Source organism: Lutjanus erythropterus, chromosome 10 (genome assembly GCF_056507025.1).
Source record: "Lutjanus erythropterus isolate fLutEry1 chromosome 10, fLutEry1.hap2, whole genome shotgun sequence".
Taxonomy (NCBI): Eukaryota; Metazoa; Chordata; class Actinopteri; order Lutjaniformes; family Lutjanidae; genus Lutjanus; species Lutjanus erythropterus.
In genome coordinates this window covers 19609811-19627151 of record NC_139326.1, presented here as the reverse complement: position 1 = coordinate 19627151, position 17341 = coordinate 19609811, and the positions used below count along the sequence as shown (strand labels likewise).

At 40.2% G+C, this 17341-nt stretch overlaps 1 protein-coding gene across 1 annotated transcript in view; it reads right to left on the bottom strand.

Annotated features, from left to right (window-relative positions):
- The window catches only part of LOC146320327 (septin-2), a 33344-nt gene extending 16003 nt beyond the window's left edge, over positions 1-17341 (bottom strand). The window contains exons 1-7 of the mRNA XM_084728570.1: positions 17199-17341; positions 10319-10374; positions 8625-8724; positions 8452-8538; positions 7805-7928; positions 6844-6978; positions 5829-5946 (exon numbers count right to left, since the gene is read on the bottom strand). Of these exons, the coding sequence (XP_084584696.1) occupies positions 5829-5946; positions 6844-6978; positions 7805-7928; positions 8452-8538; positions 8625-8724; positions 10319-10345 (591 nt within the window). The 5' untranslated portion in view covers positions 10346-10374; positions 17199-17341. The remainder of the gene's footprint in view (positions 1-5828; positions 5947-6843; positions 6979-7804; positions 7929-8451; positions 8539-8624; positions 8725-10318; positions 10375-17198) is intronic.

Sequence of the window (17341 nt, the reverse complement as noted above, 5' to 3'; positions counted from 1 at the left end):
ATATTAATCAGTTTCCTATACCTGCCTCAAAATTTCCATCTCAGTCTGACTGGTGACGTTCACCTTCTGCATTGAATCCGTGTCACTTTCTGTTATTGCCATTTAAGAAAACCTTGTGACTCTACTGGCCGGTGCGAGCAGTCTAGCACTGACAATGTGTCCCTGTGGGGCTGTAAAGCTGGTTCACACAGCGGGACTATAGTGCTGAGACTGGACGAGATGACAGAAGTCAGACAATGAGGGGAAAACTGTGACAGTACCTCAGTCGGGGGTGAAATACGGCAGCTGAGGAGACAAAGATGAGGGAAATTGGGTTTTGTATGGGAGATAGTGAGCAGAGCGAAGGGCCAGAGGCTGAGAGAGAGAAGAAAGGAGAGGAGATGAGGAAGATGAGGGAGGTGGCGAGATGTGTAGGGAGAAGCCACGGAGAGTGAAGGGAGGAAAAAGGGCTGAATTATTGTCTGCTGCCGGCAAACTCGTGCGAGAACAGAGGAGGAGCTGGGTTCTCTAGCCATTGCTGACCTCTGGCTTGCGAGAACAGCCTTTAGTCTTCAATCAAAAGATAAAAAGAGATATCACACAGACCGAGGTCGCTGGAAAAATGAATCTGGCTGGTTTCTTTCATCATAATTATCATCATAAAATGGTTTAATACAACTTTGTCATTGCTTAGTGTACTGGAAAGAAAACATACCAGGGTTTTCATACACTTTATATTACTGCTGACCGTTCCCAAAAAGCACATTTTTAGATGTTCTAGACAGTGTTTGATCTCAGTGCATTCATCAAAGTATGAGACGAGAAGAAACTTCAGCGTCTCAGTTTTCTTTTTTCAAATTTCTGTAAGCCTGAGATTAGTTTTAGTCTTTCAAGCTTGCTGTGTTCAGGTGGAAATTTCACATCTGGAAACGGTGTGGAAACATCTGTGTTTGGCCAAATCAAAATAGCTCTAATGAAATAAAGCCAAGAGGGCTATAAAATGTCAGCTTATCTTCTTACATTTAAAAGGTTTTGGTGTTTGACAAATGACTTCTCAGATGTCACACAACACAGCCTCTGGTTTAAACTACTCATGACGAATAACGGAACAATAATAAAAGACTATGAAACGCTCAGGGGATCTTAAATCTCTACAAGATGATGATTATTCATTCTGTATTGACTTGAACAGCAACCAGTTGCACACCAACTTGAACTTTATACTAATATTTGGACAATTAAATGAATTCATAAGGTATTTTCCAAACTGACATCAAGTCAGGGTGCAGTGCAACTCATAATCCTTTTGCTATTATACATTTTGCTATATTTTTTTCTGACCAACTGTCAGAATCCTAAAGAAATTCAGTTTACTGTCACATAAAAAAAGAATAACAGCAAATCCTCTCAACTGAGAAACTGAAACGAGGGAATCTTGAGCATTTTGCTCATTATATTGCTTAAATTAATTGACTTAAAATTGATTTAAATGAGATTTTGGATTCATTTTCCAGCAAATGACTTTGGCTAATTCTTGTGGAAAAAAACAGACACACACAAAAAGCTCTTCTGTTTAAACAAAAGTACGTATTTTTACTGTTTTGCCTCCATTAGGGTTCCAGTCTAAACCAGGTACCATCCTCAATGTTCAAACAGAAAACAACCAGTAAAGCAGTTTGAGGCTAAAGCCCTACACAGGATATGACTGTATGGTCCCAGACTGAGAGGATCAGTCCCTCAATAAACCCTCCCCAGGGCAACTTATGAGCTCGAGACCAGAGAGACCCCGGTGAAGGAAATTGGCATTAAAGCAAATTAAAAAAAAGAGGACACAAAGAGGGAGAGGAAGAAAGTAAGAGGCAGCTGAGTGAGGGACTGCCAGGAGAGGAAGGACTGGGTAAGAGGCGAGAAGAACGGGAATGAAAGCTAAACGATGGGAGGTTTGTTAACTGTGTCCGTGATCCTGAGCTGCAGAGGGCAGCAGGTTGTGTCTTGTCATGGAACACTCTTAACACATTGCAGGAAACTTATATTGTTCTATACAAGCTGTTTCCCCCTAATAATGCGAGAAAGGGACTGGACAAGCCTTGAGAGGAGGAACGGGGTCCCATTTACTGAAAGACAAATGGCTCCAAACGGTGAGAAAGTACCCTGCAAAAAAACAAACTAATAAATACTGTGGGAGGAACGGTGGGGGTTATCAATCATCCTCTAGCACTCGGCTCTCTGGCAGGTTCTTGGCTCATTGCGCTCTGACCTCAAAGGAAGGCCTGGTGCTCCGCTACACTGCGCTGGACTGTATGGCAGGACTCAGGCACGTATACCTAAGAGCCACTTCAACTAATCTGATCAAACCAACAAATACTCGAGCCAGATATGTTTGTTCTCCTGAGAGACACTTATGGAGATGAATGAGCGTTACTATGACGCTTACCATTTACAATGATTATGTTTACATGCGCCCAAAAAAACAGATTACTGCGATAAATCAGTAAAGGCAGGAAATCTAAGAGTGCATTCACAATAGGATCAGATGTCACCACATATGTTCTGTAAAAGCCCTGGAATAATTTGAAAATGTCACAGGAAGAAGGCTGCTTATTGAGATGCTAGTCAGAAAATTTGCTTTTGGGTTTACATGTAAAAAAAAAAAACAGATTAACCAAATTAATTAAGGATAAACAGTGAAATATTCAGGTTTCTCAAGCAGGAATTTAGCTGCAATAAAAAACATCTCTTAATTGTCATGCCTGAAAAAGGGAAACAAATTTTAAAGCATGAATAATATCAAGTAAATGCATATAAATGCAGACAGTTCTGCTGAATAATATTAGAGCTACTGAGTCTACATGAAATGCACATGAAATGCACTGTACAAACTCAGATGAAGATAAAAGTTGTGTATGTCCAAAATGTGGTCAAACAGAGATAATTTACCCTCTTTGGGGACATGATGCCATTTCTTCATGTGGGGCCGACATCTCAATTAACCCTCTGTATTTCCTGTCAATAATGGCTTGTCCAGGAACAAGATACAGTTAAACCAATCTTCAACTATTTTTGGCTTTATCAGTACAAAAAAGATGTGTGTATAAATACAGTTCAGAAAGAAAACAGAAGAAAAATATCGCAAGAACGAACATAGAGCCAACATATGGATTAGGGAAGTGTGTGTGATCGCCTATGTGTGTGTGTTTGTCTGTTTTGTTGGACACAGCAGTTAAATGTTTCTTGCAAACAGTGGGAAATGTCTGTTAAGGGAACACTTAGTGGAGCATGTGAACAAACTGTTGTGGACAGTTCAGCAGCTAAGAGTTCAGATCAGAGTGATACTGTGTCAGTGTTTCCGCAGCCCACTTTGTCATTTCCCACTGCGCCACTATTTGACAATATATGATATCTGACAGTGAATTGAATAAAAAGCAAAAACATGAAAAGAACAACAGTTTTGTGAAACTGTAATCAAGAGATCAGAAAACCAACAAGCTTGGGGGTTTTCTGTAGTTTGGGGCGGGGGTCAGTGGTGGCAGGAAACATGGTTTTGTTCATCTTAAGTGCCAGAGGAACACTCAGAAGGCTTGAGGAAGGTCACAACACAAAACAACTCTAAAGAGCACAATTCAATTGGTGGGTCTCCTAAGGACAAGCAGAGGAGAGATTTCACCTTTGATGCTGCCAAAGAAACTTGAACACTACAGAAAATACAGGATAAGTTCAGTAACTACATAATTTTATTTTCCTGAAGCAGCAAATGTAAAATTTTGTCTCAGTAAATTCAGGAAGAAACGCCGTGTGTGTCCTGAAACTGTGACTCAGTCTTCCTAAGATGCTGCACCAGCAATTTCAAGCAACTGTAGGAGCCCTGAACAAAGCTAACTTGCTGCTGAAGAGAACAGAGCTGAGCTGGACTCCGGTCAGCCTGACGCCCTGCCAGACCACCGGCTCCGAGACCTGAATGAGAGGCAGGTGGGAGGTCTGGGCATGCACAGGCAGGTGGGGAGAGAGGCTGACTTCCAATTAAAAACAGAGCGAAGTGGGCTGAGCTGAGAAACTAATTTGCAACAACAGCCAATACACTGCACACATTTTTTTCTGAATTAGAACTGCATATGGTGATTATTTTGTATTATCAGTTAGTCTGATAATTCCTTTCTTGATTAAATGGAAAAAAAAATTCCCAATACAAGTTCCAAGAGCCCATGGTGACATCTTCAAATGAGCAGAACACAAAGATATTCTATTTATAAGGATATAACAGAGAAAAGCAACAAAACCTCACTTTTGAGAAGCTGAAGCAATTTTTGCTCAAGAAATTACTCAGATAGATAGAATATGCAGGATCTGTTGGTTGCTGTTTTTAAATACACCATTCAAAGCTGGTCCTTCCTCCCCGGGTCAACGAACAAGAGAGGGAGAGAGACAGCAGCACTGGTTAAGAGAGCTAGAGAGTGGCTGAAGTGAGTGAGTTGCGTCAGCGAGAACAAAGCGTTTAAACAGAGAAATAACATTTTCTCGTTGTTTCACACTGGTTATATTTTAAAGCACAAAAAAACACAACCACACCTCTGCACAATGCCAGATTTTGTGCAAATGCAGCCGAAGTGTGTTTAAGTGCGGTTAGCTCTCTTTGCAGTTCTCATGAACAGTGAGGAGAGAGATGGAGACAGCCATGTAATCATTCCTCGCTATATTTTCATAGAGTCCAAACTTCACACCCTGCAAGCTGTTATTGGCTGAGGGTTACACACTAGTGATATGCAGACTGCAGTAACAACAACAAACATGGCAGATAATCTGCAGACTGGGCAGACAGGGTCATAAAAATTAACATTCTGATTAATGGCAGATGGCCTGCAGGTGGGAAATACGGTCCGTCTCCCCAGTAAGAGAGACGCTATGTGCACAATCACTTACAAGGCACAGCAGCGCAACTTAATTGATTCTTTAAATGCATTTCCTCTGGAGAGTTTCTTCTGTCCTGTTAAGTTTTATAACACAGTTTTGTGGCTTAAATGTCCCATGATATTTCCAGAATTTCACTGAAGTTTGAGAAACAGAAGCAGTGTAGAAGAGATTGGCAGAGAAGAGAAGAGAAGAGAAGAGAAGAGAAGAGAAGAGAAGAGAAGAGAAGAGAAGAGAAGAGAAGAGAAGAGAAGAGAAGAGAAGAGAAGTAACACAGTAGCAAGAATCCTATTGACTCCTCACGCTCAAGAGGTTATCAGCTGAGCACATTTCAGTGAGGTGTATGTGTGGTGTATTGCACTACTGTGTCCTTCCCACTCTGGACAGCAGGAAGCTGAGGAGCGTGCAGGCAGGCACACACTTGGGTCTCTTCCAACAGGAAGTATCTGGGACGGGTTGAGACTGGATGAGATGGGCTGCCTCTATATTATATACAACACTCTGTTCCTACGTTTGTCCCTCCTACGGTTTCCCGTCCTTTGTCGTTCCTCCCTGTTCTTTTGAACAATCTGGCAGTGTCATCAAAAACACAAAATGTAGGCCATACATCACTTATAACTACATGTGGAAGTGCGGTACACGTGTGCTTTCTCACATGAACACAAGGATGTCGGAGACAGCAGGCTGCCAGTAAGGATGGATAAGTAATTTTGCTTTGACTAGTTTATTATTCAATGATCCACTTTCTAATGACTAAACCATACAACTAGAGATGGGACAAAAACAAACACATAACACACTTTCCTCCTCCTGACAACAAGTGCTGAAGTGACATTCCAGCTTTTTCCTCATGCCGAGAATCAATTCTAGGGGAACGATAATTGCATATACTGTATATAGAAAACAGTGGACAGCTACAGATCAAAATTGTGTTTGTGTAAACCCACCCTTCTCTTCAGGCGATCCCTCTCTCTCAGTGTCAGTGTGTCAGCCTTGGCAATGACTGGGACTATGTTGACTTTGCTGTGGATGGCCTTCATAAACTCGACATCCAGAGGTTTTAGACTAAAAGAAAAAGATGACAAAAAAAAATACAAATTACAATTAGGACACAGACAGATGGACACAAATGGATGAGGAGACAGCGAAGAGGTGAGGAGAATAATCAGAGGTGAACACACCGGATGATGCCATCTAAAATAACACAATGACACTGGCAGACAATTCAGAAGTCATGCGACACTCTAACTACTCTTACTACATTAACTTAAAGGTGCAGTAACTGAATCCAAAGAAAGAAACACGATTGTTGAGTCTGATTCCCAGGTCGTCAAATACTGATGTTTTGGGAACGAGACTCAACAGTCAACTATGTTACCAACCTGTGACTGGCCAAAGTCTCCTGTCATGTGCTAGATTTTCTAAAGCTTGACAATAGGTTATTATGGACATTTTGCCCAGTGACGCCATAAATAAACTGCCTACCTCAGCTGTAAATATAGGCAAGGAACTACAGTTAAAGCTAAATTCACTCCTTTTTTGCCATAATAGGAGCACAACATTTACTACACTTTTTCTAGTTGTTGGAGGTGTGGGCTAACTAGCCAAAGACTGTACCACTGCTAGCCACAAAATGTTTATGGTGTAACACTAGCTAACAGCTTCATGTGCAAATGAGTGACTTATTTTAAAACAAAACTCAAAATGACTCAAAATGAGGAAGATGTGACTTGACACCGTTAAATATGTGCTGGTGAGCATCAACAGGGTGATGACAGTCTCACAATTAACATTCCAAAACCAGGCCAAATAATAAATACAACTTAACTAAAAACTTTTTTGTTTTTTCTCAGGTAATCTTGAATGTAATGTGATGGAATAGATCTGAGTAAACCACAGATGGGTAGAGATAACATCACTTCAGCTCACTGTTGGTGTCTGTACAGATGTGTGTTTGTTTACCCGTGTCCAAATGGAGATATGAAGTAGAAGCAGCAGTGCACCCTGTTGTCCACTATGTGTCTTCGGTTCAGCCCGCTCTCATCGTGGAGGTATCGCTCAAACTGATTGTCAATGTACTGGATGATGGTCTTGAAGCTGATGTCAAAGAGACAAACAGACATAAGTCTTCTTAATCATACCAAATAAACACTTAAACACTGTTTTACCATCAACACTGACATAGTCAGTTTCAAGAAAAAGAAATCCTATGTGTCATTATGAAGGTAATCAGGTAATAAGTTTGCAAAGGTTTTTCCTGTCAAGGAGAAACTCTGGGCAAAATACTGTTTTTGATTCCCACAATGATTCAATAGTGTGGTTTTATACGTCCTGAGAAATACCGCTATTGTAAAATTCTGTATCTCCAGTTTTGTGATCGGGTGGATGGACTCATTTTAGCTGAATGCAATTCAGTTAGTTGCTCAAAATGGCTTTATACAGCTGAGAACCCCTTTAAAATGTACTGGATGAAAAAAATGGAAATAAAAATTCAGGTGACCAGTGTAAAAAAAATTAATGCATTAAATGCTTGTAGAAAAAAAATAGTCTCTATTTTGTTGTTTAGCAGCAAAACATCACTATCGTTCTACTTTAAATTAAACCCGACAATTGCACCTGAAGGCACTGAGTGTAGAGAGAGCTATGCCAGGACAATCAACAGGAAACAGATCTTGGACAGGGAGGATACACTGACAGCACTAGCATGAGGATGTCACACACATGCACGCACACACACAAATTTTAAGGATATGTGGACATTGGGAATGCAGAGGGAGGAGAGGTCGGAAATAGGGAGTTTGGGATGGAACTTGAGAAAGGGAGTTGTTGAGGACAGGAGGGAAGGATAAGAGAGAGCACACTGGACAGGAAATATGTCCCAAGTTGTTATCTCTCCCTACTCCTTCATGACACATGAACGCACCAGTCCTGGCTGTTGATGGCATCGCCATATCCTGGGGTGTCAACCACGGTGAGGCGAAGTTTTACTCCTCTTTCCTCGATCTCCACAGTTGAGGCCTCGATCTGCACCGTCCTCTCAATCTTCTCTGTAGAGGTGAAGTGCAAGAATAATTGATAGGTAGCATAATAGAGGAGACACCTCAGTGCCTGAGCAGATTCATTACATTAATATCCAAAATTCCTGCCTGAGCTACGTGCTTACACAAACCACCAAGCTGCCACAACCACAGGACTGGAGAACGTGACTATGCCTTAAAAAATGAAATCACGGGTTTTGTCATCTAAAAGAGCTACGTGTTTTCTTATCTGCACACACTGACCAGGGAGGGCCGGATCATTGTTTTCAAGCCTGAACAAGTCCTAACCAAAGTCAAGTCATAAGAAGGGCAGGGTCATATTTTGAGACTAAGGCATTCCCAACATTCCTCTTGAAATAATGCTCTGCTGGAGATATTGCAGCAGACATTTCTCTATTATTACAGTGTGCATATTTGTGTATGTGTATGCAAGTGTGTGTGTGTGTGTGTGTGTGTGTGTGTGTGTGTGTGTGTGTGTGTGTGTGTGTGTGTGTGTGTGTGTGTGTGCGTGTGTGTGTACTGGGGAGCTTACCTGCAGCACCAGGGATGTAACGTTCAGGGTAGAGATCAGTTAGAAACAGGCTGTTTATAAGTGTTGATTTGCCCAAACCAGACTCCCCTGAAAAACAAAAAGAGAATGAAACAAAGCTCTAAACTTTAAATAAATCATACAGTCTACATCATAAGACAAGAGCGATCACTCACCTACAACCATCAGGGTAAATTCAAACCCTTTTTTCACTGACTTTCGGTGTACTTGGTTTGGGAGGTTGGCAAATCCGACATAGCCTGCTGCATCTGGGAACTGTGGAGTACAAAAAGACACAAACTATTTAAAATCAGGGTCAGGAAATAACTGCAATTAATAAGGAAATACTGAATTAGTCATAAAAATATGTCATGGATCAAAGTAAAGGACCTGTGTGCAAGACTTAGAGGAGTCTAGCAGTGATCTTGCAGATTGCAAACTAGAGTTAAGTAGTTAACGCTTAACTTTTAATCATTAACCAAATGTTTTTGACTGGTTACACATGTCGAATAATTTGCAGTCTAGAGGGAAATCCTAGATTTGAAAATCTGTGCACCTTGTTCCTTTAGTGTGCCTGGTTTAACATCAAATAAGATTAGGTGCAGTTATAGCCTAGCCTGCATCATTTAAAGCTCTTAAAAATTTGTACCTTATCCACATTAAATTGGACAATACAGAAGTGTTTTTCTATATGTTTCAGAGCATGACAAACTAGGTTAAATCGTGAAACTGTGGACTCCGTTCTTTTTCTACACAATGCAGCTGAACACCTGGCTAAAAAAGAACGTGTAGACCTACACGTGTGGACTACTCTTCTGTTAAAGTTCACTGTTACAATAATGAGAATGAGAATGAGAAACGAGAAAAAGCGAGACCCAGAGTTCATGTCTTTGATGAAGGCCTACTTGTATCAACAGAGAACACATTTGAAAGAATTTGCCCATCCATTTAATAGCTTCTATCTTCCCATTACTGGAGAATCAGAGAGCACTCTGACAGCTTCTCTGCTCCAGATGCAGCGTAGAGCGATCCTGACAATTGTGCTACTATTGTGCTGCTATAATGCATAAAGTTGCCGAATAAAATTCAGCAAATCCAACAGAAAAAGCACCTATAAAATGAGCCAAAGCTCACTGAGGTGGGAGCACTGGACTAGGGTGAAACTTATTAAATCATATTTCACATCTTGCATTTTTTTAACCAGTTCATTGTCAGTTATTGGGCATTAGCAATCAAAAGCAAAATTAAATGAAATTCACATGCCTATCCCAAACATCTCACTTGCATCAAAGCATGTAGGAGAACCTATTGTGGTCACAAAAATGTAAAAGGGGCCATTGCTACCAGGCTACTGTAGAAACATGGCAGTGCAACTATTTTTTAGGTGATTATACACTTATGAAAACATAATTATGAATATCATATTCCATATCTGCTCTACTCTGCCAAGAAATCCCTGCAAGTCTTACACACTGCACCTTAGAGGATAGTAATTACGTAATTTTAATGTTATGCACCTTCCCAACTTTTACTCCTCTTTCCTGTTACTCTGTGATTCTGCTAACCAGCTCAAATATTTTATGAGGTGTAGGCTTTGTGTAAATGTGCGAGTAAGTGTATAAGAGTGAGGTTGATGATGATGCATATTATTGGGAAATTCCAGCAGGCAATAAAGCCTTGCCATGAAACACTTGCATTTATACAGGATATCCTCCCTGGATGCCTGTGCAAGCGTGTGTGCATGAGATTACAAGTACCGTGAGTCTTAATCACCACTGCCTTATTAGAAACCCCTCCTGTATACTTCATCTGTCATACTGTAGTTTAGAATAAAAACTGTGAAGTGGTGAAATTTGTGCCTGTTACTCACCTTCCCTTTCTCTCCAGATTGAGACATCGCTATTGTTAACTGGATGTCTGCCGAGCCTACTGATGGAAAAGAGAAAAAAAAAAGATATGGCAGTGAATGAAATCAGATAAATCACCTAAAAACAATTCAAATTAACTTCCCACCTACTGGCAGCAAACCACTTCTTCCAGGCGTCCTGATTAAAGTGGTTTTCTTGAACTCACCTCAACTCCTGCTGCTACTGTAATGTGCATAGTAATGTACTGCCTATGTTTTTTAAATAGGTAACTTGTGCATTTTTAAACATGGGCTCTATTTTTACATATTTTGGAGTCTAAATCACTAATATGTAATAAATTGATTTATCATTTCTTTAATTTTTCAGGCAAAAATGTCAACCACTTGCTGGTACCAGGTTACTTTACTGGTTACAGCTTAAATGTAAGAAATTGCAGCTTTTCTTTGCCACTTCAATTGAGTAAATGATAGCAAATGAAGAGTTTTGGTGTATTGGACTGTTTGTTGGACAAAAGAAGGTTAAGTGCGTCCACTATACGTACTTGTTTTGCCACTAACTGTCTCAGATTGTTATCTAAAACATTATGTAACTGATCTCTACAGAGACAGAGCTTTTTGTTTAAGAGTAAAACCCTGTAATCAGAAACAGCCATTATAATGCTCTGAGCCACCAGACTCCACTGACAAGAACAGTAATTTTACCTCACTGGTCTGTCACTGCCTCGATCAGTTAGTGTGTTTGTTTTACTGTGTGACTTCGGTATTTTAACAAGTGTTAACACACAAAGAGGGTATTTTTTTTTCTGAAGCTCAAATCACAAAACACCCCTTCATCTCAGGATATTTATGTTGTGAACTGTGACTCGAACAACTCTGCACACAGAGTCCGTGTTGAGACGTCCATTCAGGCTGACAGCACCACTGTTCTTTAACACTTATCACACGGAAGGAGAACAGATTAAGAGCTATGGGCAACAACTTTGTTCCCAGACTCCCATTAAACTGTTTCAGTCTTGTGTTCCCCATGCTCCTGACCCACTCTATGACCCTGAGCAGACGACAGAGCAACAAGCCTGCTTGATAAATTAGCCACATAATGACTGAGCAGGAAGAACAGGCTCCATTTTATCACCAACACACTGGCCCTTGACAGGTGGAGTGTGATAAGCATTAGAAAGAGGCAAGCTGCCATGCGCTGCCAAACGGAGATGCACTCTGGTTATGTAATGTTAGTTGGGGGAAAGAAAGAGGCAGCATGGGAACCTGAATTGACCTGTCTCTATTGGCCTGTGACAAACACGCATTTGCAGACACTTGGGGAATCATTTCACACTGTTAAATCTATGAGATCACAGTCGAGGGGGGGGGGGCTCTGTATCTACTTGAAAAAAGTGGGCAAAGATCTCTCAAACTGACAGGGTGGTTTCACTGAGCCCACAGGGAGAACAATGGCTGTTTATCCCCCTGGTTCCTGAAACCTTTCCTATGCAGGGCAGCTCAGCTGAGGGAGGAGGGAAAACACGTGCCTCATCCCGACCACATTCAGGACCGACCACATGTCAGGACAGCAAGGGGACACATCAATAGTTTAGGGTGCAGGAGAGCCAGATTAGGGCTGTAAAGGTCAAAAGGCCAAGACCAACAGACAGGTCATGAGGCCTTATTTAGACATTAAAAATCAATAAAGAGGGGAGAAAAAAAGCACTGACACTAAAGTCAAGATTAAACATAAACATTTCTTTTGACCCATCTATATCATAAGCTTAGAAATATTGTGGACATATTTAACATACACCAAAAATACCAAAAAGCCATTTCTTTGTATTGTATTCTTATATCGAAATCATCTTTTCTTCTTGTAAAACAAAACATGACGTTTGCTTATGCAGGCTTCAAATAACCAATTTTAAACAATAATATAAAGCACCATCCACTCCTTAATCAATGATGAACTTTTAGCAGCTCAGAGCTAACATCCATTAGCTACCTAGCTAGCTTGCAACAGCATGGTATGTCAGATTATGACAAGCCCAATTTTTGACAGTCAAATCAAGTTCCTCCAAAGATTATGTCCCACCTGTATGTCCTGTTTCACTTGGCAATACGGCACGATACGGATACTAGATACTCTAAATGATGTTTCATCTAGTCTTTAAGAATGAAAGAATGAGCAGCCAGCATAAAGTATATTATAGGTATGGAAACAATAAAATAGTATTATGTACACGATTAGTCATCTAGTCAATTAAATGCTTGTAGGAACCAGAAATGGTTGAACAAATTTTCTTCTTCTCCTAATCTTATTGACATAAAACACAGCTGAAACACTTGGGATGTTGGTCAGTCAGTCAAAACAATGCATTTGAATATGGCAACTTGGTCTTTGAGAAAGTATGATGGAGATTTTTCACAATTTTCTCTTTCATAGACTAAATTATTCATCATTTAATTTTGAGGAAATAATCAGCCATCCCTAGAGCCACAACACTAGCACACAATAATTAGTTTCAGACCTAAAAACCCAACAAAGACGATAATAAATACACTTTCATTGTTAATGAACATCTATGTTAATGCAGTGGCCCACACAGGCGTATCCCTGTGTATCTCACACACTCACACACACACCCCAAGTGTTATTCCTCGACAGGCTCTGTGGGAACCAGCATTAGTGCAGCAGCAGATTAATTAAACCGTTCCAAGATCGCAGTTGTAATATCACAAAGACAACACTACAGGACAGACAGGCAGGAGGCACACTTCAATAATACTCTCTTAATAATGGCCATTTAATCGGCCCGGCTGCTGAGCTGCTTACGCACACATACACATAGCTATCAACAGGCAAGACGTGGGGAGATTAAACAGTTTGGGCCAAAAGGGAAAAATGCCACCTTAGTAAAGCCAAAGTTCTTGGCAATGTAATGCATTTACAGTTGATTTATTGGCTGGACAGAAGCCATGAAGGGGCAGCAGTGCTAGTAGAACTATTCACCTTCCTGACAGGCAGGGTCAAGGGTCCGCACACCCGCTCTCTGTGGATTAAGGACTTTCAGCTCTTATTGGAAACAGTGAAACAATAATTTCACACCATGGAGATTCAGTGAACTCAGTGGCACAACAACAAAAATGGTAATTTACTGGCATCTGATCACAGCAACACAGACCCCCGAGCTACTGAGCATAATAAAGTGATGTTTGGCCCATGTAAAGACACATATACAGACAAACACCAACACACACGGACAGGGGGGCTTGACTATAATTACGTGGCCCTTGGGGCAAAAGGTGATAGTGGTAGCAGGCAACAGTAATAATACGATATGATACTGGTTTTCAAGATGTCGTTTAAATAAAACACTTTATGATATGAGCCCAGAGAGAGGAAAAAAGGCCACAATAAGCGGAGTGAAAAAAGCCTTTCAACCGTGAGGAAACCTGCAGGTCTGTTTATAAAACACACACAGAGTTTAAAGCACAGGATGGACTGTTGATGATGATGGGGACAGCATGGGAAATGACTAAAAAGAAGCGGGAGTCATACAGCAACAAATATTATCCTAACACTGTGCTACTCACACAGGTGCTGTGCAGTATAATAAAGATTAAGACAATAGAAAAAGCTCCACACTGATGATTGACTGTGAAACTACGGTACGGTTACAGATGCATTTTATGTTTCCATGCTCATTTCTGGCCAGGAAATCTGTTAAATGTTTGTTGACGGAGGATATTAATTTGAGAATATTGTGAATGAATGAGTGACTGAACGAATTATTAAATGATAGTTTGAATAACAAGTGTTGAATCACAACACAAATCTTTACACTTGAGTATAATTTAGATTCATTTCTTCTTCATTATTAAATAAGAAACTGTTAACAGAAAATTAAATGTCATTTATCAAGCAAAAATGCCAAATATTAACTAGTTCTTAGTTTAATTAATTTGAAGGATTACTGCTCCTGTTTTATATCATGGTAAAGTTAATATTTTTAGTTGTTTATATCATTTATTATGCACAATTACGAATCTAAAAAATAATTGAAATACTAGGGTTAGGCAATAAGGTAATGTTTGCAAGACAAAATAAACACCAACGGCCAGACCACACTGGCTGCTTGAGCAGCACATTGCAGCAGTGCGTTGCCAAACCTGTCAGTTTTTATTGTGGCAGCCTTCGAGCAGCCACACAGCCCATCATGCACGGCTGCAGCCACACTTCATCTAGAGAGTCTCAACTATTCTTCTGTGTGATGCACATGGTTCACGACAAAAGTGCAAAGTAAAAATGATCTGTCGTCATTCGGGGTTTGCCATATTGTATTGCTCACAATATCATTACATTTTTTTTTCATGATAAAAAAAAATACATCTGATTATGATTATGGCAATATATTCACATTGTGATAATGCCAATATTATGGTGAGGAGGTAATTCCGAAAAGGTAAGTGACTTCAGGAGTGGAAGTGGGTTGATACAAAAGATCAGATGTACAATTAAACCACTGTAATATATGAGAAGAGCTGTAACTGCAAAAGAAGCAATACAAAAAACACTGCTGGGAAGTGGTAGTAGTAGTAAAAACAAAACTACATGAAATCACATTGGCGCATAAACTCATAATATTCAATCCACAATTTTGGGCAATATCAAAGGAATTTCTGATACTGGTATCAGTATTGGAACAACCCAAATTTTGCCGTACCACAGGCAGCTTTAATATCTATTTTAAAGTCAGCATTATGGGAAATATTAAAAGTCAATGAGCAGGTCTTCTTTTCAGCAGTTTTTGATTTACAAACTTTTGCATCAGTGTGATGATGCACTTTGATTTGTCTGGTATTTAACTTGATGTATTTGCCAACAAAATATTCATCATTCAACTACCTGGTTATTTTATCTAGAAATGGTTTCCCAGTTGAATTTACAGAAAAAGAACTATTTCACAATATGCTATATTATTATGAAATAAAATCACATTTACTGTATGAACCCTACAACAGATTGAGTATTGATTATGAAAATGACCTTTAGTTGCAGCCCTTAATTGAGGTTATCACAACCTCATGTACCTCATTGTGACTGTTATCACAATAAATGTAGTACTTATAGGGATCAAAGTTATTTCTTATGTGGGTTTTTCCACACAGTCCAGTGAACAAAGGTATCCTGCTGTGAAACATCATCATTCAAACCTCTGACAAAATAGTTCTGGTCCACTTGGGTCCGTCAAAGTGAATCAAGTTTTGTTTTTCCATTAACACCACAGTGCAGAACGGGAGGAAACATCCCCTTGTAGTTTATACTGTCAGACAGATGTCTTCCCTGGCGCTCCTGAGCTGCCCAGTGTTTATGAGATAAGGTCGCAGGAAGGGGAAAGGTCAGGGAGCGGTGAAGGTGCTGGATCAGAGGCCCGAGACGTCTTTCAGTACTAGGAGATGTTGATCTTCGTCCAGCTGGGTAAAAACATACGTTGTTTCTGAAGTAAAGACCAGCTGCCTGCCCAAGATTACAGCTCACACAGCCTGCTGCCATCGTGCCCGTAGTGTTCACCACTCAGCGAGAACGGAAGTGAAATATGCATGTTTTCACTGAGCCAAAAACACAAGCAAAGATGGATGATAATTCTTCAATAGTGGCCCTAAGCCACATCTTAGACAGACACATAATGAGAATATGTTATTGTTTCCCACTGTTATTGTGAAGTTGTCTAAATACGAAATTTATTTGGCGCAAATGTGCTTTACAATCAAAGGTCAGGGAGTAATCGGATGTTAGAGACTGATTTCAGAGTCCAGGAATGTTACACATGAGGGATTTACAGGAAATTTATGAAAGTCAAAGCTCTGACTTCCCTGATTAGGACTGGGCAATATATGGATATTGTGATATAAGACTGCATATTGTTTTATATTTGCAATATTGCTGTATAGTGATGGCATAAGAGTTGTCATTTCCTGGTTATAAAGGCTGCATTATGCAAAAGTAATGTAATTTTCTGAACTTAACAGAGCGTCCTAGCTCTTCTATTATTTGACTTTACCTACATAGTCATTATATCCACATTACTGATGCCTGTTTATCAAAAAGCACACTGTGCTAATATTTTATGAACACACTCATCCCTAAAATACTGTCACAGATATTGGTTGTTATTTTAGAGAAAATGTGTATATTTCGTATGCACATGTACTGAATATCATGGAATATCCTGAAAATATCGCCCAGCCCTAGCTCTGATGCAGCTTTTATATGATATGATTTAGGAATATGTAAGGGGTGTTAGTTATTCAGTATGAACTGGGACAATGGGACAATAAATCAGTTCAGAGGCACTGAGTGTTGTCGAAAAAGGTATTGGGCTCTCATCACTGTTTAGAAGATCTGAAGAGGAGGAAATGTTTACATGGACAGCTGTGTCAAATAACCCAGAAGAATATAAAACAATGCTTCAAGTCAGTGATCAGGGAAGACTGAAACGTGTGTGTGAAGGCCTGTGTGTCTGTAACAGTTGGATGTCCACCACACCCAGTCTGTCTGACACTGACTGAGTTTACCAAACATCAACTGGGACAATGACATTACGATTTGTATTTTTGCGCAGCGTAATTAAACACCGCGGCTCCTTAAACTCTGATTTCCTCTTTAAAAACCCGTTTAACAGACCGAGTATCGATGTTAAACCGCACTGAAAGTTTTAGTTAAGGTTACATGTCAAACTTTAGCAAGCAACAGTTGTTACCGCGGCTGGTGTCATGTTGCCAGCTAGGCTTGAACTGACTCTCCGGTGCGTCCTCTTCACCCTGCTCCGTCTCATTCAAACAGTTTTTTAAAAAAAAAAACTAACAAAAAACAACAAACCTCCGAGCAGTGCCTTACCTGAGTGTAACTTTGAAGTATAGTTAATCAACGGGAGCTTTTTGCCTCTTGCCGCTGTCCCAGCCCAGGAAGGGAAACCCGGAAACCGTCCCTGTGAGTCCGCCCTCGCCCCTGAAGCTTTTCATTACCAAGGGCTGTCCTGC